The sequence below is a fragment of the Schistocerca gregaria genome, chromosome 6 (genome assembly GCF_023897955.1).
Source record: "Schistocerca gregaria isolate iqSchGreg1 chromosome 6, iqSchGreg1.2, whole genome shotgun sequence".
Lineage (NCBI taxonomy): Eukaryota > Metazoa > Arthropoda > Insecta > Orthoptera > Acrididae > Schistocerca > Schistocerca gregaria.
Window position 1 is genome coordinate 241,360,746 of NC_064925.1, and position 24,636 is coordinate 241,385,381.

The 24,636-nt window shown below is 42.8% G+C and overlaps 1 protein-coding gene across 1 annotated transcript in view; it reads left to right on the forward strand.

Moving 5' to 3' along the window:
- LOC126277940 (acyloxyacyl hydrolase-like) overlaps positions 1-24,636 on the forward strand; it is a 90,214-nt gene that overhangs the window by 45,120 nt on the left and 20,458 nt on the right. Inside the window, exon 10 of the mRNA XM_049977533.1 lies at positions 3,881-4,054. Coding sequence (XP_049833490.1) covers positions 3,881-4,054 — 174 coding nt within the window. The remainder of the gene's footprint in view (positions 1-3,880; positions 4,055-24,636) is intronic.

The following is a 24,636-nucleotide window of genomic DNA, read 5'->3' on the forward strand; positions in this document are numbered from 1 at the left end:
CACAAAATTTCGGAGAAATTCCCGACCCCACGGTCGTGCCGTCTCTTTGTGAGTCTTTCTCTGACAACCAGAAAGGCCCTCCAATAAGTCAAACGGTCTTCTCTGTTGCCAAATCGGAGATCCTCTTTGACAGTGTCGCCATGCAATACCATAGCCTGGCCAAACTCTTGTCGCCAGTGCACCCTGCAAACCATTTTTCTGCTCTGCTCTGCAGATCAACAGAGGAAGAGTGCCAACGCCTCTGTAGATCTCAGTTAGCAGGATCCTCCAGCCTCTGCACTCTGTAGCAGTGAGTCTCTGAAGGCTGCCACTCAACAATTGCCAAGGTGACATCCCTTCATTTTTTTCCATTCTTGTCTTCCCTCATTATGGCTCTCCTTCAATGGAACGTTTGTGCTTTCGATCCAACAAAGAGGATTTACTGGTGCTCTTTGAGTCGCAGAATCTGCTTGTTCTCTGCCTTCAGGAAACAAAATTTTGTCCTCACAACCGCTTTGAGCCTTTGGATTTCTTCCCAGGCCGTTTTGACCTTTCCCCCAAGGATGGTATTCCATCTTGCAGGGGAGTCATAGCCGTGCTGCTAATATGGGATGATGTGTGGTGTTCATAGTCAACTGACTGCCTGCCTTCCTAACTTGAACTTTTCCCTTTGTGCCATTTACATCCCTCCATCATTTGTTGTCACCAGGGCAGACTTTCTCCAGCTTATTGGATAGCTGCATCACCCCTTTCTGCTTCTTATTGACTTCAACATGCACCACTCTCTTTGGGGTTCTCTCAGAACCTGTCCGAGATGAGCCCTCTTGGCTGCTCTTCTCAATCAATTTGACCTCCTCTGCCTTAGCACAGGAGCAACCGTGTTCCTTTCCATTGACACGTCCGTCCCATTTATGCCATCTTAATAATATCCACCATTGTGGCATCCATTTGGCCACTGGCACCTTTTACACTAGCTCGATTGAGAGCCTGCATGCGCAAGCTGCTGAACCACCGTTGTGAATTTCTCCTTGACAAATATGCATGCCATTTGTCTGCCATGCATGGCCATCCATTGTATGCCGCCTCCTTGAATGATTCCATTGAATGCTGGTATGGGGTACGTCCCCTCCTGGAGTTCACTTTCCAGTTCGCTCTTCCACCTTCAGTTTCACGACCTACACAGGGACTTCACTATAGAACCTTTGTGTACATTGATGGCTCTCAGACTGACTGTGGTGTCAGTTGTGTCTTCGTTACTGGCACTGACATGTTTTGGTATCAGCTTCTGGAACACTACTCAGTATTTACAGCAGAGTTCTTTGCTCAGTATCAGACTATGCAGTGCATCCGGCTGTCACTTGCTCACTCTTGATGGAGCCACTGTGATGTTTATGTGGGTATTACAGGAAATGAGCCTGCTGACGCTACCACCAAGGCTGCAGTCTCTGTACCTCAGCACGCTAGTTCTTACATTCCCTCCAATGATGTCTGTGTTTCTGTCTGCCAGCAGATGGTGTCCCTTTGGTATCACTACTGGCAGAGTGGGAACAGGACTCAGGAGCATGGCCAGGAGGACACTAGCATGACAGAATGCATGGCAAAGTATCAACACAATCCTGAAAGTTACCTAGCAACTGAGGAGAAAGGCGTACGATCTATCTGCATTTGACTGAAGGCAGATTTTTATGGCTTGGAGGCTTGGTACAATTTTTCAGGTGTTTGAGGTACGCTATGGTGAGTGATTTCACCAAGTGGAAAAACCACACATTGCTTCCAGACATCATGGGGTTGGGCAGCCACCACTCATTACAGACATCATAAGCCGGGCAGACTGGTAAAACAGGGCAGGCAGTGAACTGTGGCGAAACTAACATCAGACTTTAACGCTGAACAGAGTACAAGTGCGTGAACACACAGTGCACCAAACACCCCTAACGATGGGCCTCCACAGCAGACGACCCATGCACATGCCAACATTAACATCTCAGCATCATCATTGAACGATGCACAGTGGCAGAGCCTTGCATAGTCTGATGAATCCGAATATGTTCTTCACATGCCACTTGGAGGGCATGAATCCATTGTCTTCCAGGGGAACAGCTCCTTGACACTATAAGTGGGATGGAGACTAGCTGGTGACAACTCCATTATGTTCTCAGGAACATTCACATGGGCATCCACGTGTCCAGTGGAGCTCGAGCAAGGCACCAAGATGGCCAAGTAGTATCATTATACTGTTTGCAGACCACCTACACTCCTTCATGATTATCATGTTTCCCAACAACAGTGGCATTTTTCAGCAAGATAATGTTTCATGTCACAATGCCAGGAGTACATTGTAGTGGTTCAAGGAATCAAGAAACACAGTGATGAGTTCGAGTTGATGTGTTGCGCTGCCAAAACGAGGATAATGGAATGTAGTCGAATTAAGTCGGGTGATGCTGAGGGAATTAGATTAGGAAATGAGACACTTAAAGTAGTAAAGGAGTTTTGCTATTTGGGGTGCAAAATAACTGATGATGGTCGAAGTAGAGAGGATATAAAATGTAGACTGACAATGGCAAGGAAAGCGTTTCTGAAGAAGAGAAATTTGTTAACATCGAGTATAGATTTAAGTGTCAGGAAGTTGTTTCCGAAAGTATTTGTATGGAGTGTAGCCATGTATGGAAGTGAAACATGGACAATAAATAGTTTATACAAGAAGAGAATAGAAGCTTTCGAAATGTGGTGCTACAGAAGAATGCTGAAGATAAGATGTGTAGATCACATAACTAATGAGGAGGTGTTGAATATGATTGAGGGGAAGAGAAGTTTGTGGCAGAACTTGACTAGAAGAAGTTATCAGTTGGTAGGACATGTTGTGAGGCATCAGGGGATCACCAATTTAGTATTGGATTTGGATGGCAGCAGGGAGGGTAAAAATCGTAGAGGGAGACCAAGAGATGAATACACCAAGCAGATCCAGAAGGATGTAGGTTGCGATAGGTACTGGGAGATAAAGAAGCTTGCACAGGATAGAGTAGCATGGAGAGCTGCATCAAACCAGTCCCAGGACCGAGGACCGATACCACCACCACCACCACCACCACCACCACCACCACCACCACCACCACCACCAACAACAACAACATAGTAGTACACATTTTTGTACTGTAGATACCTACAATTGTTTTGGCGTATGTAACTACTAATATTACCTGCAGTAAAATAAAAGCAGGCTGTAGTATATACCTCTTTCATGGAACATTGCAACATGATCCAAATAATGTGTTTCTGATGGAAATTAGCTTGTATCTGTTGCCGTTGCCATTTTTGTAATGTGGCCATAGTTGACTGTCTTCCCCCTACACCTTTCAGCTTCTTACAAGAAGGACCAGTTCAAGCACTATCATCCCAAGCTCTCGGTAATTTCACTGTTTTTACCAGTCACGATAAATTTGTTCCTTTCACCTGAAACTGCTGATCTGTGTATGAAAAACTCCGGCATAAATTTTTTTCTAGAATAGAAGTGTTACCGATTTCATTTCAGCTGGCCACAATAAGCTTTGGGTCCTTCTCGTAAATTGGACATTCTCACACCCTGACCACATATATTGTAAGCATTCAGTAGTGTCAATTAACACTGCTTTAGTCTCGTATGACAATTCGAGAGATTATTTCTTGTTGCTACAAGTTCATTTCTGATGACACTGTGTTTTACTACTTTCATGATTGAAAAATTCCATTTCTGTGGCCATTTCCAACAGTTTAAATATAGCATTTAAGAAAAATTAAGTTCATTCTTTCACTACTTTTAGCACTGAAATTGTTTTTAAGAGGTATCTGTAAAATAAGATGTTATAAACTATTGTGACACTTCTCCACAGATTGGAGATGTATGATAAAATTGATAATTTTGCAGAGGGCACAAGAACTGTCTGATGTTCTAGAAAACATAGCAGGAGAGCAGAAGTTTTCATCTTTTGAGGTGTTTTATCTGGAAAATCCTGTACATCAAGTATTCAAAGAATGGACTGAGAAAGGAAACCAACTATGGCAGCTTTTGGATCCAGTTGACAGTTTTCATCCCAATCAGGTAAGATATTTTATGTTTTTGACACACACACATACACACACACTCACACACACACACACACACACACACACACACACCAATGGGAGTTCATTTCAAATTAGTGTTAGAGTCCATGAAGTTCCCTTGCATTACTTTTTACTCAACTATCACCAATAAAAGAAGTGTAGCTGCAGCATTTAAGTCATTATGTAAACAATGACTTTATAAATTCTGCTTAGATGCAGTTCTGCATAATGTTAAAACTGACTTGCTAGCCAACTGCGTGAGTTTACACATTTCCAAACTTCAACAGAACTGCTGAGGAATACGGAACTCGTTCTAATGTCTGATAATTACACTCTTGAGACTCTCATATCTTCATAGTACACAAATAACTTGATCTTTTATAGCTATGAAAATGTATGTTGTAACCATTATATTTAACTGATACACCCTTGCACATACTGATAAACCACTTATTCATAATAAAGGTTGTTGTAACAACAAATAAAACAAGAAAAAGGAGTAACATTTTTGAGTAGAACTTAATTTCAGTGAATAAAGAGCTTAAGTATTTGAAATGTGTAAATGAAACCAAGCGAGCTTTTATTGCAGCACCTGGAACTGTAAGTAAATTTGCAAGAACTGGAGAACCCCAAAGTACGTCAGTCTTTTCTCTATCGGTTGCCCATAGTTACACATTGGGCTGAAAAGTGAAAAAAATGTTAACTGCCACTTTGCTTTGTTTATTATTTCTGAAATTACAGAGATCATTTTGTTCTCTTCATTAAAAAGGTATGGCAGTGTTCTGTAAACTTGTTCAGAAACTTGGCAGGTTAAGCATGCAACTTGTTTTATAGTTGAAATAAATCATTGTAGTTCTATCATAAGTTGCACTGAGTAACAGATCAAATTAAAAAGTAATATATATCGACAAATCTTCTGACTTTCCTGGTGAAAAATGTTCAATATATGGCCCTTGGGATCACTACTGGATCTCATCTACATCTATACTCTGAAACTTCTATGAAACACATAGCAAAGAGTGCATTCCATTGTACCAGTTAGAATTTTTACCTGTTACATTCATGTATGGAGCACAGGATGAATGGCCTTTTACATGCCTCAGTGCACGCTGCAATTAATCTAATCTTGTCCTCGCGATCCTATTAGAGCAATAAGTAGGGGGTTGTGGTACACTAAGTGATCAATAGTATCCGGACACCGCCAGAAACATGACATTTTCATATTGGGTGCATTCTGCTGCCACCCACTGCCAGGTACTCCCTATCAGTGACCTAAGCAGTCGTTAGACATTGTGAGAGAATAGAATGGGGTGCTCTGCGGAACTCACGGATTTCGAACGTGGTCAGGTGATAAGGTGTCACTTCTGTCATATGTCTGTACGTGAGATTCCCACACTCCTGATCATCCCTAGATACATTGTTTCTGATGTCATAGTGAAGTGGAAATGTGAAGAGACACGTACAGCACAAAAGTGTACAGGCCGACCTCATCTATTGACTGACGGAGACTGCCAACCGTTGAAGAGGGTCGTAATGTGTAACAGGCGAACATCTATCCAGACCATCACACAGGATTTCCAAACCGCACCCACTGCAAGTACTATGACAGTTAGGCGGGAGGTGAGAAAACTTCGATTTCATGGTTGAGCGGCAGCTCATAAGCCACACATCACGCCGGTAAATGCAAAACGACACCTCGCATGGTGTAAGGAGCGTAAAAATTGTACGATTGATCAGTGGGAAAAGTCTTGTGGAGGGACGAATCACTGTACACAATTTGGTTATCTAGTGGCAGGGTAAGAGTATGGCGAAAGCCCGTTGAACATCATTTGCCAGTGTGTGTAGCGCCAACAGTAAAATTCAGAGGGGATGGTGTTATGGTGTGGTCATGGTTTTCATGGAGAGGGCTTACACACCTTGTTTCACGTGGCACTATCACAGCACAGGCCTACATTGATGTTTTAAGTTCCTTCTTGCTTCCCACTGTTGAAAAGCAATTCGGGGATGGTAATTGCATCTTTCAACATGATTGAGCACCTGTTCATAATGAAAGGCCTGTGGCGGAGTGGTTATACGACGACAACATCCCTGTAATGGACTGGTCTGCACAGAGTCCTGACCTGAATCCTATAAAACACCTTTGGAATGTTTTGGAACAATGACTTCATGTCAGGCCTCACCAACCGACATCGATACCTCTCCTCAGTGCAGCACTCTGTGAAGAATGGGCTACCATTTCCCAAGAAACCTTCCAGCACCTGATTGAATGTGTGCCTGTAAGAGTGGAAGCTGTCATCAAGGCTAAGGGTGGGCCAACACCATACTGAATTCCAGCGTGACTGATGGAGGGTGCCACGAACTTTTAAGTCATTTGCAGCCAAGTGTCTGGATACTGTTGATCACAGTATATATTCCTAGCACCACAACTGTGACCATTTGTGATCCCTTCTCTGAAGACATTAAAATATTCCATATTAGTCAAATTTGGTTTAGGTCTAATATTCTGGATCCATATTCTAGGACAAGTAAAACGTTATGTGTAACCAATTTTCTTTGTAGACTGATTGAACTCTCCATTACTCTATCAGTAAACCAAAGATTGCCACCTAATTTACGACAACTGAGCCTATGTGATCACTCCATGTCATATTCGTATGAAGTGTTACACCCAGTTATTTGTACAAGTTGATCAGTTCCAACTGTGAATCTGATATAATTACAGGATACATTTTTTATGTTGTGGAGTTGCCAATCTTCGCAACACTATGAAATATTATCTAGAGGGTCGTCCCCGGAGGCTGATCAGAAAGCCTCCCCGGTGCGTCTGACAAACCGGTTTCAGGCACTGTCTCTGGCTGAGCCAGATGCAGCTGCCTGCCCTGTTTCAGAGGATCATTCTCAGCCTTCAAGGTCCGGGCAATCACAGAGGGTGGGCTTACTGGTAGTTGGGAGCTCCAATGTTAGGCGCGTAATGGGGTCCCTTAGGGATAGGGCGGCTAAGGAGGGGAAGAAATCCAGTGTGCACTCCGTGTGCATTCCAGGAGAAGTCATTCCTGATGTGGAAAGGGTCCTTCCGGATGCCATGAAGAGCACAGGGTGCAGCCAGCTGCGGTGGTGACACATGTCGGCACTAATGACGTGTGTCGCTTTGGATCTGAGGAAATTCTCTCTGGATTCCAGCGGCTATCTGATTTGGTGAAGGCTGCCGGTCTTGCTTACGAGATGAAGGCAGAGCTCACCATCTGCAGCATCGTTGACAGAACCGACTGCGGACCTTTGGTGCAGAGCCGGGTGGAGGGTCTGAATCAGAGGCTCAGACGGTTTTGCGACCGTATTGGCTGCAGATTCCTTGACTTGCGCCATAGGGTGGTGGGGTTTCGGGTTCCGCTGAATAGGTCAGGAGTTCACTACACTCAGCTGGCGGCTACACGGGTAGCGGAGGCTGTGTGGCGTGGACTGGGCGGTTTTTTAGGTTAGAAGGCCTCGGGAAAGCGCGGGATGGGCTGCAATGTCAAAGGGTGCTTGGCAATTACAGGACGTGATGGATCAAGGAACAATCGGAATTATAGTTGTAAATTGTTGTAGTTGCGCTGGAAAAGTCCCTGAGCTTCAAGCGCTAATAGAAAGCACAGAAGCTGATATCGTTATAGGTACAGAAAGCTGGCTAAAGCCTGAAATAAGTTCTGCAGAAATTTTTACGAAGTCTCAGACAGTGTTCAGGAAAGATAGATTAGGCAGAATTGGTGGTGGAGTGTTTGTGTCTGTCAGTAGTGGTTTATCTTGTAGTGAAGTCGAAGTAGATACTCCGTGTGAATTGGTGTGGGTGGAGGTTATACTTAACAGCCGAATTAAGTTAATAATTGGCTCCTTCTACCGACCCCCAGACTCCGATGATACAGTTGCGGAACAGATCAGAGAAAGTTTAAGTCTCGTAACAAATAAATACCCCACTCATACGATTATAGTTGATGGGGACTTCAACCTACCCTCGGTATGTTGGCAAAAATACTTGTTCAAAACCGGTGGTAGGCAGAAAACGTCTTCCGAGATTGTCCTAAATGCTTTCTCCGAAAATTATTTCGAGCAGTTAGTCCACGAACCCACGCAAATTGTAAATGGTTGCGAAAACACACTTGACCTCTTAGCCACAAACAATCCAGAGCTGATAGAGAGCATCATGACTGATGCAGGGATTAGTGATCACAAGGTCGTTGTAGCTAGGCTCAATACCATTTCTTCCAAATCCATCAGAAACAAACGCAAAATAATTTTATTTAAAAAACCGGATAAAGTGCCACTAGAAGCCTTCCTAAAAGACAATTTCCATTCCTTCCGAACTGACTATGCGAATGTAGACGAGATGTGGCTCAAATTCAAAGATATAGTAGCAACAGCAATTGAGATATTCATACCTCATAAATTGGTAAGAGATGGAACGGATCCCCCGTGATACACAAGAAAGGTCCGAACGCTGTTGCAGAGGCAACGGAAAAAGCATGCGAAGTTCAGAAGAACGCGAAATCCCGAAGATGGGCTAAAATTTACAGACGCTCGAAATTTGGCACGTACTTCGATGCGAGATGCCTTTAATAGGTTCCACAACGAAACATTGTCTTGAAATTTGGTAGAAAATCCGAAGAAATTCTGGTCGTATGTAAAGTACACAAGTGGCAAGACGCAGTCAATACCTTCGCTGCGCAGTGCCGATGGTACTGTTATCGACGACTGTGCCGCTAAAGCGGCTAAAGCGGAGTTATTGAACGCAGTTTTCTGAAATTCCTTCACCAGGGAAGATGAATGGAATATTCCAGAATTTGAAACACGAACATCTGCTAGCATGAGTTTCTTAGAAGTAGATACCTTAGGGGTTGCGAAGCAACTCAAATCGCTTGATACGGGCAAGTCTTCAGGTCCAGATTGTATACTGATTAGGTTCCTTTCAGATTACGCTGATACTATAGCTCCCTACTTAGCACTCATATACAACCGCTCGCTCACCGATAGATCTGTACCTACAGATTGGAAAACTGCGCAGGTCGCACCAGTGTTCAAGAAGGGTAGTAGGAGTAATCCATTTAACTACAGACCTATATCATTGACGTCGGTTTGCAGTAGGGTTTTGGAGCATATACTGTATTCAAACATTATGAATCACCTCGAAGGGAACGATCTATTGACACGTAATCAGCATGGCTTTAGAAAACATCGCTCTTGTGCAACGCAGCTAGCTCTTTATTCGCACGAAGTAATGGCCGCTATCGACAGGGGATCTCAAGTTGATTCCGTATTTCTAGATTTCCGGAAAGCTTTTGACACCGTTCCTCACAAGCGACTTCTAATCAAGCTGCGGAGCTATGGGGTATCGTCTCAGTTGTGCGACTGGATTCGTGATTTCCTGTCAGGAAGGTCGCAGTTCGTAGTAATAGACGGCAAATCATCGAGTAAAACTGAAGTGATATCAGGTGTTCCCCAGGGAAGCGTCCTGGGACCTCTACTGTTCCTGATCTATATAAATGACCTGGGTGACAATCTGAGCAGTTCTCTTAGGTTGTTCGCAGATGATGCTGTAATTTACCGTCTAGTAAGGTCATCCGAAGACCAGTATCAGCTGCAAAGCGATTTAGAAAAGATTGCTGTATGGTGTGTCAGGTGGCAGTTGACGCTAAATAACGAAAAGTGTGAGATGATTCACATGAGTTCCAAAAGAAATCCGTTGGAATTCGATTACTCGATAAATAGTACAATTCTCAAGGCTGTCAATTCAATTAAGTACCTGGGTGTTAAAATTACGAACAACTTCAGTTGGAAGGACCACATAGATAATATTGTCGGGAAGGCGAGCCAAAGGTTGCGTTTCATTGGCAGGACACTTAGAAGATGCAACAAGTCCACTAAAGAGACAGCTTACACTACACTCGTTCGTCCTCTGTTAGAATATTGCTGCGTGGTGTGGGATCCTTACCAGGTGGGATTGACGGAGGACATCGAAAGGGTGCAAAAAAGGGCAGCTCGTTTTTTTTATCGCGTTATAGGGGAGAGAGTGTGGCAGATATGATACACGAGTTGGGATGGAAGTCATTACAGCATAGATGTTTTTCGTCGCGGCGAGACCTTTTTACGAAATTTCAGTCACCAACTTTCTCTTCCGAATGCGAAAATATTTTGTTGTCCCAACCTACATAGGTAGGAATGATCATCAAAATAAAATAAGAGAAATCAGAGCTCGAACAGAAAGGTTTAGGTGTTCGTTTTTCCCGCTCGCTGTTCGGGAGTGGAATAGTAGAGAGATAGTATGATTGTGGTTCGATGAACCCTCTGCCAAGCACTTAAATGTGAACTGCAGAGTAGTTATGTAGATGTAGATCTAGTTAAATATTATGCAACTTATTTCACACAGTACATTACATATAACTGCATAATTTGTGGAAAGTCTGAGCTGTTAATATGTCCACATGGTCATAAATATGCAACATAAACAGCCAGGGCCCCAACACTTCCCTGGGGCATACTCTTAAGTTATTTCTACATCTGTGACAACTCTCCAGCGAAGATAACTTGCTGTGTCCTCTCGACAAAAAAATATTCCAGTCAAATATGGCTTGATACCTTGTACAATTGTACTTCTAATAATAAGTAGTTGCAGTACTGAGTGAAATGCATTTTGAAAATCAAGGCATCTGCATCTGCCAGACTACCGTGATCCATGATTTTAAGCAGACACGGAAATTTTGTTTCTGCACTGCCTCGTTCTTTATGGTTGGTAAAAGTGGACTGTATATTTAACATTGCATTGTGAGTCAATTACAGGTACATCTGCATGGTTTGGCAGTCATGACCCACCTCCCCTTATTCTGCCCTTGTGTGGCTGTCCCACTGTGTGGAAACCCAGGTAGCCTTTCCTGCAGTTACTGTCTACTTGCTGTGTGCTGTCACCACAAGCTAGGTTCCAATTACTGCATGCAACCAATGACCTCTGACTGCCACAAGATGGGTAGCACATTGTCTTCATTCAGGAGAACAAATGTATCTGGCTGTAGCTTGTCATTTGTTGGGGATTACTTAGAACCTCTGCTGCAGCTGTGGCAGGTAACCCTTTAACCATTGTATCCACACATGCTGCTTACACTGCTGCATTAGCTGCCATCTCGACAACCTCTATGATGGCTCTGATCACAAGCCTGGCTCTGGCACTTATCGAGGGTTTGCTGATAAGAGTCAAATGCTTTTTTGATATTGATAAATACTGCATCTGTCTTATTGCCCTGATCCAAGGGTTTTAGTATGTTGTGCAGAAAGTGCAAGATGGGTCTCCCATGATCAATGTTTTGGAATCCGCGTTGGTTGGCCTGGACGTCATTCTGTTTATCTCACAATATTTCTTCCAGGCAACAGCTTGATATCTGATGAAGACTACTGGTTAAGACAGGCAGGCAGGCAGCAGGTAGCAACAGTTGATGCTTGCGAGCACTAACCAGCAGTCCCCATCTGATGATATCGAGCCCTCACCTCAAAGAGGCAACCACAGTGGGATCCATAATTAGTTTTACAATAATGTGACTTCATTTCCTGCATAAAAATATCGTAAATCTGAGCTCTCAGTTATTTCCAATATTAAATTGACTATTCAGCATACCCTTAAAGAACTGATACTGTAGATTCAATGTCAGAAGACACAAGACAAGGAAATACTGGACTTCTGTGATGAAGGTGGTAACATTTGCTTGCCAGATGAACATATTCTACCATTGTTTATGAGAATCCAATTGAGATGTAATGGGGAAACTAGCTGATTTAATGGACTTTTCTATGACATTATATATTGACAATGTGACATTTTCACATTATCATAAGATAGACTAATATTCTGTGCCAGTAAATTACTAGTAATACATGGTAGTTTCACATGGCTTTTTCATATCACTTTCAGTTTCACAACTGAAGGCAGTTGTACTGAGGGCATCAAGGAACTAAATGTCAAAACAACACAATTCATTTCAGGATGGAAGTTCTAACACAAGCATTATTTGCTAGCACTGCAAATTAATTTTTTGTCATCGTACGCACTCCTGGATTTTACAAAGCTACATCTTCTTAATAAATTTTATTGTGTTGTACAAGTGATACTTTTGCTTGAAAAAAAAAAAAAGTTGCACAATACATGGTAATAAAGATTATGTATAGATGAACCATGGACCTTGCTGTTGGTGAGGGGTCTTGCGTGCCTCAGCGATACAGATAGCTGTACCATAGGTGCAACCACAATGGAGGGGTATCTGCTGAGAGACTAGACAAACGTGTGGTTCCTGAAGACGGGCAGCAGCCTTTTCAGTAGTTGCAAGGCAGCAGTCTGGATGATTGACTGATCTGGCCTTGTAAAACTAACCAAAACGGCCTTGCTGTGCTGGTACTGCGAACAGCTGAAAGCACGGGGAAACGAAAGCCGTAATTTTTCCCGAGGGCATGCAGCTCTACTGTATGGTTAAATGATGATGGCGTCCTCTTGGGTAAAATATTCCAGAGGTAAAATAGTCCCCCATTTGGATCTCTGGATGGGGACTACTCAAGAGGATGTCATTATCAGGAGAAAGAAAACTGGCATTCTACGGATCGGAGCGTGGAATATCAGTTCCCTTTATCGGGCAGGTAGGTTAGAAAATTCAAAAAGGGAAATGGATAGGTTGACGTTAGATATAGTGCGAATTAGTGAAGTTCGGTGGCAGGAGGAACAAGACTTTTGGTCAGGTGAATACAGGGTTATAAATACAAAATCAAATAGGGGCAATGCAGGAGTAGGTTTAATAATGAATAGGAATATGGGTAAGTTACTACAAACAGCATAGTGAATGCATTATTGTGGCCAAGATAGATACCTACTGCTGTAGTTCAAGTTTATATGCCAACTAGCTCTGCCTGCAGGTATTGAAGAAATGTATGATGAAATAAAAGAAATTATCCAGATGGTGAAGGGAGACGAAAATTTAAAAGTCATGGGTGACTGGAATTCACCAGTAGGAAAAAGGAGAGAAAGAAACGTTGGAGGTGAATATGGATTGGGGGTAAGAAATGAAAGAGGAAGCTGCCTGGTAGAATTTTGCACAGATCATAGCTAACACTTGGTTCAAGAATTATAAAAGAAGGTTGTAGACATGAAAGAAGCCAGTAGATACTGACAGGTTTCAGATAGATTATATAATGCAATTTTGTCATATGATGACATGATGGAGACCGTGGCTGTTGTTTAAAGACAAATGTTGATGGTGTTAGGAATAAAAGTAAATTTGTGGCTGGTTGCTGTCCTAACATCATCAAAATTATATAATGGTAAGACAGAGATTTAGGAACTAGGTTTTAAATTGTCAGGCATTTCCAGGGACAGATGTGGACTCTGACCACAATCGATTGGTTATGAACTGTAGACTAAAACTGCAAAAAGGTGGAAATTTAAGGAGATGCGGCCTGGATAAACTGAAAGAACCAGAGGTTGTAAAGAGCTTCAGGGAGAGTATTAGGGAACGATTGACAGGAATGGAGGAAAGAAATACAATAGAAGAAGAATTGGGTAGCTTTGAGGGATGAAGTAGTGAAGGCAGCAGAGCATCAAGTAGGTAAAAAGACGAGGGCTAGTAGAAATCCTTGGGTAACAGAAGAAATGTTGAATTTAATTGATGAAAGGAGAAAATATAAAAATTTAGTAAAAGAAGCAGGTAAAAAGGAATAGGAACGTATCAAAAATGAGATCGACAGGAAGTGCAAAATGGCTAAGTTGGGATGGCTAGAGGACAATTGTAAGGATGTAGAGGCTTATCTCACTAGGGGTAAGATAGATACTGCCTACAGGAAAATCAGAGACCTTTGGAGAAAAGAAAACCACTTTTATTAATATCAAGAGCTCAGATGGAAACCCAGTTCTAAGCAAAGAAGGGGAAGCAGAAAGGTGGAAGGAGTATATAGAGGACTATACAAGGGCGATGTCCTTGAGGACAAAATTATCGAAATGGAAGATGAAATGAGAGAGATGATACTGAACGAAGAGTTTGACAGAGCACTGAGTCGAAACAAGGCCCCAGGAGTGACAACATCCCATTAGAACTACCGACAACCTTGGAGAGCCAGTCCTGACAAAACTACCATCTGGTGAGCAAGATGTATGAGACAGGTGAAATACCCTCAGACTTCAAGAAGAATATAATAATTCCAATCCCAAAGAAAGCAGGTGCTGATAGATGTGAAAATTACCGAACTATCAGTTTAATAAGTCACGGCTGCAAAATACTAACACGAATTCTTTACAGACGAGATCAGTTTGGATTCCTTAGAAATATCTGAACACGTGAGGCAATACTGACCCTACGACTTATTTTAGAAGCTAGATTAAGGAAAGGCAAACCTACATTTCTAGCATTTTTAGACTTAGATAAAGCCTTTGACAATGTTGACTAGAATACTCTCTTTCAAATTCTGAAGGCAGCAGGGGTAAAATACAGAGAGCTAAGGGCTATTTACAATTTGTACAGAAACCAGATGGCAGTTATAAGAGTCGAGGGACATGAAAGGGAAGCAATTGTTGGGAAGGGAGTGAGACAGGATTATAGCCTCTCCCTGATGTTGATCAGTCTGTCTATTGAGCAAGCATCAAAGGAAACAAAAGAAAAATTCGGAGTAGGTATTAGAATCCATGGAGAAGAAATAAAAACTCTCTGAGGTTTGCCAATGACATTGTAATCCCGTCAGTCAGCAAAGGACTTGGAAGAGCAGTTGAACCGAATGGATAGTGTCTTGAAAGGAGTATATAGGATGAACATCAACAAAAGCGAAACGAGGATAATGGAATGTAGTCTAATTAATTCGGTGATGCTGAGGGAATTAGATTAGGAAATGAGACACTTAAAGTAGTAAAGGAGTTTTGCTATTTGGGGAGCAAAATAACTGATGATGGTTGAAGTAGAGAGGATATAAAATGTAGACCGGCAATGGCAAGGAAAGCGTTTCTGAGGAAGAGAAATTTGTTAACATGGAGTATAGATTTAAGTGTCAGGAAGTTGTTTCTGAAAGTATTTGTATGGAGTATAGCCATGTATGGAAGTGAAACATGGACAATATATTGTTTAAATGATCAATGGAACATCTCATATAAAGATGTGAAACAAATACTAACAAATAGATAGAGGGGCTGGCCAGTACTTACCTCAGCTCAGTACAGCCGATAGATACACAAAAAACAGAACCGAAAATTTACATTCCTAGATTTCAGAACAAATGTTCCTTAATCAGGGAGGAGAGAGTGGAAAGAAAGGGAAGAAGGGAAAGTGGATTCAGTTACTCACAACCCAGGTTATGAAGCAACAGGGAAAGGAAAACAGGGAGGGTAGCAAGGATGGAGGTATGGTTGTCAGAGGGAAGCCAAAGATATTCTACTGTAGGTACTGTGCCAGCTTCAAACCAAAGAGGATGCATACAGAAGTAAAGAGGTGTATAGTATAAAGATGTAGGATGAAAAGATGCATGAATGGCTAAAGAGGAAAGGGAAAGAGGAGAAGACTGAAAAGTAAATGGGAGTGAGGTGGTTTAACGTAGGTTCAGTCCAGGGGGATGGCGGGATGAAAGGATGTGTTGGAGTGCAAGTTTCCATCTCCGCAGTTCAGAGGGACTGGTGTTGGGTGGGAGAAGCCAAATGGCACATACGGTGTAGCAGGTTCCTAGGTCCCTAGAATTATGATGGAGGGCATGCTCCGCTACTGGGTATTGGACATCTCCTACGCGGACAGTTCGTCTGTGTCCGTTCATGTGCTCAGCCAGTTTAGTTGTTGTCATACCAATGTAGAAGGCTGTGCAGTGCAGGCATGCCAGCTGATAAATGACATTTGTAGTTTCACACGTGGCCCTGCCTTGAATTGTGTATTGTTTTACCAGTAGTGGGTGGTTGTGGGGGGATGCATGGGGCAGGTTTTGCAATGGGGTTGGTTACAGGGGTAGGAACTGCTGGGTAGAGAAGGTAGTCTGGGAATATTGTAGGGTTTAACAGGGATGTTACGGAGTTAAGGGGGGGGGGGGGAGGGGGCGACGAAAGGCAACTCTGTGGTGTGGGGAGAATTTTGTCAAGGCATGATCTCATTTCAGGGGTTGCTTTGAGAAAGTCGTATCCCTGGCGGAGTAATTTGTTGATGTATTTGAGGCCAGGATAATATTGGGTGACAAGGGGGATGCTTTTATGTGGTCCGGGGTAGGAACATTGTTGTTGGACGGGGAGGAATGTATTGCTCGGGAGATCTGTTTGTGGACAAAGTCTGCAGGATAGTTGTGGGAGAGGAAAGCACTGGTCAGATTATTGGTGTAATTGTTGAGGGATTCGTCACTGGAGCAGATACGTTTGCCATGAATACCTAGGCTGTAGGGAAGGGAGCGTTTGATGTGGAATGGATGGCAGCTATCAAAGTAAAAGTACTGTTGTTTGTTTGTGGGTTTGATGTGGACAGAGGTGTGGATGTGAGCTTCAACAAGATGAAGGTCAACATCCAGGAAGGTGGCTTGGGTTTTGGAGAAGGACCAGGTGAAATTCAGATTCGAAAAGGAGTTGAGGTTATGGAGGAAATTAAGGAGTGTTTCTTCAACATGAGTCCAGACCACAAAGATGTCATCTATAAACCTATACCAGGCCAGGGGAAGCAGCTGTTGGGTCTTCAGGAAAGCCGCCTCCATGCGGCCCATGAAGAGGTTGGCATAGGACTGAGCCATCCTGGTTCCCATGGCCGTTCCCCTGATTTGTTTGTAGGTCTGGCCTTCAAAAGTGAAGTAATTATGGGTGAGGATGAAGTTGGTAAGTGTGATAAGGAACGAGGTTTTTGGAAGATCTTCGGGTGGGCGTTGGGAGAGGTAGTGGTCAAGGGCAGAGACACCATGGGTATGTGGGATGTTTGTGTAAAGGAATGTAGCATCTATGGTGACAAGAAAGGTTTCAGGTGGGAGAGGAGTGGGAATGGATTTGAGGCGTTCTAGGAAGTGGTTTGTGTCTTTGATCTAGGATGGGAGTCTGCGGGTGATAGGTTGGAGGTGTTGGTCTACCAGAGCTGAGATACGTTCTGTTGGGGCTTTGAAGCATGCTACAATGGGATGGCCAGGATGGTTCTCTTTGTGGATTTTGGGTAATAGGTAGAAGGTAGGGGTACGTAGCTCAGGTGGAATGAGTAAGTCTATGGAAGCCGTTGTGAGGCGTTGTGAGGGACCTTGAATTTTTTTAGGATTTTCTGCAGCTCAGTCTGGATGGAGGGAATGGGATCCTGGGTAACAGCTTTGTACGTTGAGGTGTCCGAGAGTTGACGCAGTCCTTCTGCCACGTACTCTACATGGTGAAGTACAACAGTTGTGGAGCCTTTATCTGCCGGGAGGATGACAATAGAGCGGTCTGTCTTCAGCTCCTTAATGGCACGAGATTCAGCTGGGGTGATGTTCTTCAAGAAGGACTGGGAGGCAACACTGGATGTGAGGAATTCCTGAAATGTCTGCAAGGGATGGTTTGGGGGGAGGGGAGGAAGATCCCTTTGAGAAGGTGGTCGGAACTGTTCTAGACAGGGTTCAACACTGGGTCTAGTATTTGGGGGCTGTGTTTGGGTAGTGAAGTGATATTTCCAATTGAGGTTCCGGGTGAATGAGAGGAGATCTTTAACCAGGGCAGTGTGGTTGAATTTAGACATGGAGCTAAAGTTTAAGCCTTTTGATAGAACAGATGTCTGGAGGAGAGAGGGATCTGGATGAGAGGTTTAGAACTGAATTGGGACTGGTGATATGTGGCATTTGACTGTGGTTATAGTTGAGATTTGGTCTGTGTGGGGTATGTGCTGGGATGGGGAGATTGAGTAAGGTGGCTATGCTAGGTTTGTTGGCTATAAGGGGGGTTTGTTGAAGGTTCTGTTGTGGTTGGTGTTTGTGACATAGGGAGAGGGACCCCACTTCTTAGGTGTTGCACTAGCACTGTGGATAGTTTTTTCAGTTGGTGTGTGGTATGGAACTTAAGTTTTCAGCTGGCTTCTAGGATGATGTTCCTGAGTGTGTTCTCCAAGCAAGGGTTTGAGAGGTGAAGGACTTTGAAGAGAGAGAGGAGCTGTTGGGGGGTGGTGGCTACATGAAGTAGTGTAGAGATTCAGGACAAGTTGGGTAAGGGCTAATGATTGAAGGTTCTGGAAGTCCAGGAGAGACTGGTGGAAGGAGGAATTGCACCCAGAGATGGGAACTTTTAAGGTAAGTCCTATAGGGGTAATTCCAAAGGTTAAGCAGGACCGGAGGAAAAGTATGTGGGATTGCAGTTTGGCTACGGTGAATGCATGTTTCCAGAATGAATGTAAATAATGTGGTATAGGATTAGGGTACATAGTGGGTGACTGGTTGGTGGGGAAATTAAATAACTAAAGTTAAAATAGTAATCATAGAAGGAATAAAACACGGAGGGAAGGACGAGAAAGAAAGAAAGAAATTGTGTTGGTAATGTTCCATACCAAAGGAAGACCACTAAATAATAAAAACATGGAAAAAGTTGATCAGACCAAGCAAGTATGTCCAAATCAGGGGAAAAGAACACACATTGCTCAAAAACAGATATAGCGAGTGGCGGAAAAAAGGATCGCGCGTGCCGCAAAAAAGTTCGTGGGTGGCAGAGAAAGATAGCCAATGGAACAAAAATATCGCCAGCAACACGAAAACTACAGAAATGGATGAGATTGTTGGCTGGAAAACAGCGAATAATGAATGTTAAATAAATGAATCAATAAATAAAAAAGAGAAGTGAACTATAAACGGAACAAGATAATAGGAGGAAAATGAAACTAGCACAGTTGGTGACGAAAATATTTATTTATATAAAACACTGAACAAGAGAAAGTTTTTAGATGACAGATTTAAGTGATAGCTAACAAAAGGGACAAAACAATGAAGGATGTGGACCATACAGGCGATCTAATGATTAATGGAAAATCTCATATAAAGATGTGAAACAAATACACTCCTGGAAATTGAAATAAGAACACCGTGAATTCATTGTCCCAGGAAGGGGAAACTTTATTGACACATTCCTGGGGTCAGATACTGCACATGATCACACTGACAGAGACACAGGCAACAGAGCATGCACAATGTCGGCACTAGTACAGTGTATATCCACCTTTCGCAGCAATGCAGGCTGCTATTCTCCCATGGAGACGATCGTAGAGATGCTGGATGTAGTCCTGTGGAACGGCTTGCCATGCCATTTCCACCTGGCGCCTCAGTTGGACCAGCGTTCGTGCTGGACGTGCAGACTGCGTGATACAACGCTTCATCCAGTCCCAAACATGCTCAATGGGGGACAGATCCGGAGATCTTGCTGGCCAGGGTAGTTGACTTACACCTTCTAGAGCACGTTGGGTGGCACGGGATACATGCTGACGTGCATTGTCCTGTTGGAACAGCAAGTTCCCTTGCCGGTCTAGGAATGGTAGAACGATGGGTTCGATGACGGTTTGGATGTACCGTGCACTATTCAGTGTCCCCTCGACGATCACCAGAGGTGTACGGCCAGTGTAGGAGATCGCTCCCCACACCATGATGCCGGGTGTTGGCCCTGTGTGCCTCGGTCGTATGCAGTCCTGATTGTGGTGCTCACCTGCATGGCACCAAACATACATACGACCATCATTGGCACCAAGGCAGAAGCGACTCTCATCGCTGAAGATGACACGTCTCCATTCGTCCCTCCATTCACGCCTGTCGCGACACCACTGGAGGCAGGCTGCACGATGTTGGGGCGTGAGCGGATGACGGCCTAACGGTGTGCGGGACCGTAGCCCAGCTTCATGGAGACTGTTGCAAATGGTCCTCGCCGATACCCCAGGAGCAATAGTGTCCCTAATTTGCTGTGCACAAATGCTGCGCAGCTAGCGCCATTCGACGGCCAACACCGCAGTTCCTGGTGTGTCCGCTGTGCCGTGCTTGTGATCATTGCTTGTACAGCCCTCCCGCAGTGTCCGGATCAGGTATGGTGGGTCTGACACACCGGTGTCAATGTGTTCTTTTTTCCATTTCCAGGAGTGTACTAACAAAGAACCTACGTTAAACAACCTCACTCCCATTTACTTTCAGTCTTCTCCTCTTTCCCTTTCCTCTTTAGCCATTCATGCATATTTTCGTCCTACACAGTTGGCTTCCCTCTGACAACCATGCCTGCATCCTTGCTACCCTCCCTGTTTTCCTTTCCTTGTTGCTTCATAACCTGTGTTGTGAATAACTGAATCGACTTTCCCTTCTTCCCTTTCTTTCCCCTCTCTCGTCCCTGATGAAGGAACATTTGTTCCGAAAGCTAGGAACATAAATTTTCGGTTCTGTTTTTTGTGTATTTATCGGCTGTACTGAGCTGAGGTAAGTACTGGCCAGCCCCTCTATCTCTTTGTTAGTATTTGTTTCACAATATATAGTTTTGGACAAGAAGAGAATAGAAGCTTTCAAAATGTGGTGCTACAGAAGAACGCTGAATATTAGATGGGTAGATCACATAACTAATGAGGAGGTATTGAATAGGATTGGGAAGAAGAGGAGATTGTGGCACAGCTTGACTGGAAGAAGGGATCGGTTGGTAGGACATGTTCTGAGGCATCAAGGGATCACCAATTTAGTATTGGAGGGCTGCTTGGAGGGTAAAAATCGTAGAGGGAGACCAAGAGATGAATACACAAAGTGGATTCAGAAGGATATAGGTTGCAGTAGGTACTGGGAGATGAAGAAGCTTGCATAGGATAGAGTAGCATGGAGAGCCGCATCAAACCCGTCTCAGGACTGAAGACCACAACAACAACAACAACAGCATAGATGAAGCAGTTTTTATTTTAAAAAGAAAACTTTCAATAAGCAAAAATCAGCTGTCCTGAGGGAGAAAAACACCATATTTTGTCATTGTTTGGCCTCACACAAAAAACAAAATGCAATTCATAAAACAAGATTATATTTACTGCCTTCTAACTACTTTATCTGTTCGTATATACTTTTTCAAGCAAATAAATTCTGATGTTTTGTTTATATGATATTATTCCTGGCCTTCCAGTTTCCCAGCAGTGTCTAAACTTTACCGAACTACCTTCACAACAAAGGTCCATTCAGAATTGCTTCCACCAGTGAAACTGCTAACACTGTATTCACACTTTTTGTAAGACTGATACGTTCACCATGACTTTCACTGTTCAGTATTGAACTGAGTGACCTGAAATTGTGTTGACAATTCGTATAGCATGAATACACCATTTTGTAGTGTTATTCCACACTGTTTCATTGATGGATAATGTAAATATATCAACAAATGTGTCACCTCTTTAGGAACGATTATGGAGACCAACAAATTTAAGTGCTGGGAGTGGCATGGGAGCTGAATTTCAGGAGAACTTTAACTCTGCAATGTTAAGTCAAAAAGCATAGGTAATAAATATGATGGAAGTGGACTGTTTTGAAAATGTGTGTACAGTGAACTACTACAAGTTAAAATTGCTTGAACAAGGCATCGTTAGTGTAAGAAATTCAGTTTTTGCTGATGAAATGAACAAGTTCTGAGCCACAGGAAGAGGAATACTATAGGCACAGGTGAAGGAACTATGTAAACACCCTGGGTCTCACCTTCAAATTAGGATGACGACTGTCATGGACATAGATCCATTCAAGACCACATGTACAGCCATAAGTTCTGGTTTCAACCCTAGGATGACAGAGCCTATCAGTGAGAACATGGGAAAGAGTGACACACATGCCTGAAATGGCAGGTCTCAGGAGGTGTTGATATTCTGCAAGGATACTAATTCTTTCCAAATTGAGTGGAGAAGCAGCTTTCCTTGTCTGCAGAAATGCTGAAACCGCCATATGGCTGCAGGTAGTGGAACTCTATAACCCAAAATTCTCTGTTGTTGGGATGAAGGCATTGTCTTCCATATCCATATGAATTTTAAAAATGTATGGAAGAATCACTGTGGGGGTAATAATCATCCTCCTATTAAACAGGTAGGAGGCGAAAAGGCAGTGTTGCTCCCAATGCAATATCCACACTTCAGTTACCATTATTTGAGAATGAGAGCACTTTGAGATTTGCAACAAACTATGCACATAATTTCAAAACTTTTTCTCACTGCCAACCCCTACAAAATGATGAAAGGAAAAATGTTTATTGCTTATTGCATTTTTTTCTGTTAATGCATAGAACAGCACTTGTATATCTCTTTAACTGCTATAAACACAGAATACATGAAAAACTAGTGCATCATACAAAAAATAGGGAAACATTCCACGTGGGAAAAATATATCTAAAAACAAAGAAGATGTGACTTACCAAACGAAAGTGCTGGCAGGTTGATAGACACACAACATTCAAGCTTTAGCAACCCACGGTTGCTTCATCAGGAAAGAGGGAAAGACGAAAGGATGTGGGTTTTAAGGGAGAGGGTAAGGAGTCATTCCAATCCCGGGAGTGGAAAGACTTACCTTAGGGGGAAAAAAGGACAGGTATGCATTCGCATACACACACATATCCATCCGCACATGCACAGACACAAGCAGACATTTGTAAGAGCTCTCTGTGCATGCACAACAAATCAGAGGAGAGTGGGGGTATATTCATTGTTTGCGTGGCTTTTAGGAATTTAGTCTATACAGACTGCTTCTCAGGAGCAGACTGCACTGCACATTCTGTGTGAGAGAATTTTACAAAAACTGATTTGGCGACTATAGCATGGAGCAAATTTTGCAGTGATTGTGGATTTCATAATGTAAATGATGACCTAACCATTCCTCTTATCTGGAAATGGATCAAAACATTTGGTGAGACTGGTTCAACACTAATCAAATTGCAATCAAGATCAAGAATGGGCAAATCAGCGCAGAGTATGAATTGGTCTGTTTGTGACAATCCTAACTTATCCACTTATATGCATGCAAGTTCTTTAAATGTGCATAGATCATCACTGCACCAATTTTTTCAAAAAGACCTTAAACTGCACCCTTACAGAATCCAATTGGTGCAGGAATTAAAACCTCAGGATGCCAGACATAAGCTGTGGTTTTTTAATGATGTGACTGACTGCCCTTCATTTAAAATGTCTTGTTTTCTGACAAGGCTCATTTTCACCTGAACAGTCATGTCAATTAGCAAAACTGCCACTACTGGAGGGAGAGGGGGTGGGGGAAGTAAACAGAAGCATGATAAAGCCATCCATTTGCCGAAAGTTACTTTGACATCATCTCAAGGAACAACTGACCTGTACTTTGAGATGAGAGTGGTCATGCAGTTACAGTGAGTTCAGAACATTATGTGATGATGTCAGGTAACTTTGGTGCCTGAATTGCAAAACTTCCCTACTTATAACCAAAGAACATGGACAGGGTGTCCACGTAGACAAGAAAAAAATATTCCCGTATTTTTCACAGATGAAATTACACATAAAGTGGGTGAAAATACATCCATGTTAAACAACAGTGTACTTTCCCTCGGAGCTGTAAAACCTATCAGTCCTCTGAAGCGTAAAGGTCTTATACTGGCGGAGAACGTCCCAGCACTTTAGGATAAGAAATCCAGGAAAAACAATGTGTTTGCAAAGATGAAACTTTCAGCTTTAATCTGCCAGGAAGTTTTAATCAGCACACACTCCGCTGTAGAGTGAAAATTTCATTGTTTGGAAAGATGTTCAATGCGAGACAATATGCACAGAGTTTATTTTCGTATTGCAAAAGTCTATACACGAATTACAGCACGGTAGCTTCCGAAGCTATAAAATAGAGATTGCATTGAGCGATGCACTTTTGTCATCCAGTCATACCTCATGTCACGTAATCACGCTAGCGAATTATGACGGTTATTCAGAGCACAAGGCCTACAAGAAAGACAGGCCGCGGTGCATACGTTACTAAGGTAGGCCCAGCTTGCTCAACTCAGCAAAGTGCGTTTGAGCACCGGTTAACTCCTAACTAGACGTGTATGTATGAATGAGAATTGCATCGTATATTGGAATCTACTATTATTAGTCCTACAATGATAGGAAGTCCATAGGCCTACTAACAGGCTTTAAATTGGTAATTAAAATCATGTCAAAATGATTGTCAGTTGCGTAAGGCACCACACCTTCTATGAAAGGAGAACTTAAGAAGGAAAGACTAAATGCTATAAACGAGCAGTTATACCATTTCTATTGAGAATTTATTTTAAATTTTGTTGTATGAACAGTAATCCGTAAGATTTCCTAACAACAGATTCCAGTACAAGATGCGATTCTCATTAGTATGCACATACCCAGTTGTGAGGTAACAGATTTAAAAACATATTTTGCCCACTGAGTTAAGGGAATGAGTGAGCTCAGGCCGTCCTTCATGACGTATGCGCTGCCTGCCTTTCTCGTGGGCCTCGTTCAGAGCATAAGACATGTTATGTAATCAGCCACTAGCAGCATCATTGTTAAGTAGCGCGACCATACAAAGACAAAAGGTACCATACAGAGACGAAAGGTTAATGGGTTAAAGTAATGTAAGTACACTATATCTTCACAAAAAGCTGAACTTTCACATATAATACTGGGTATTAACAATGTTTTG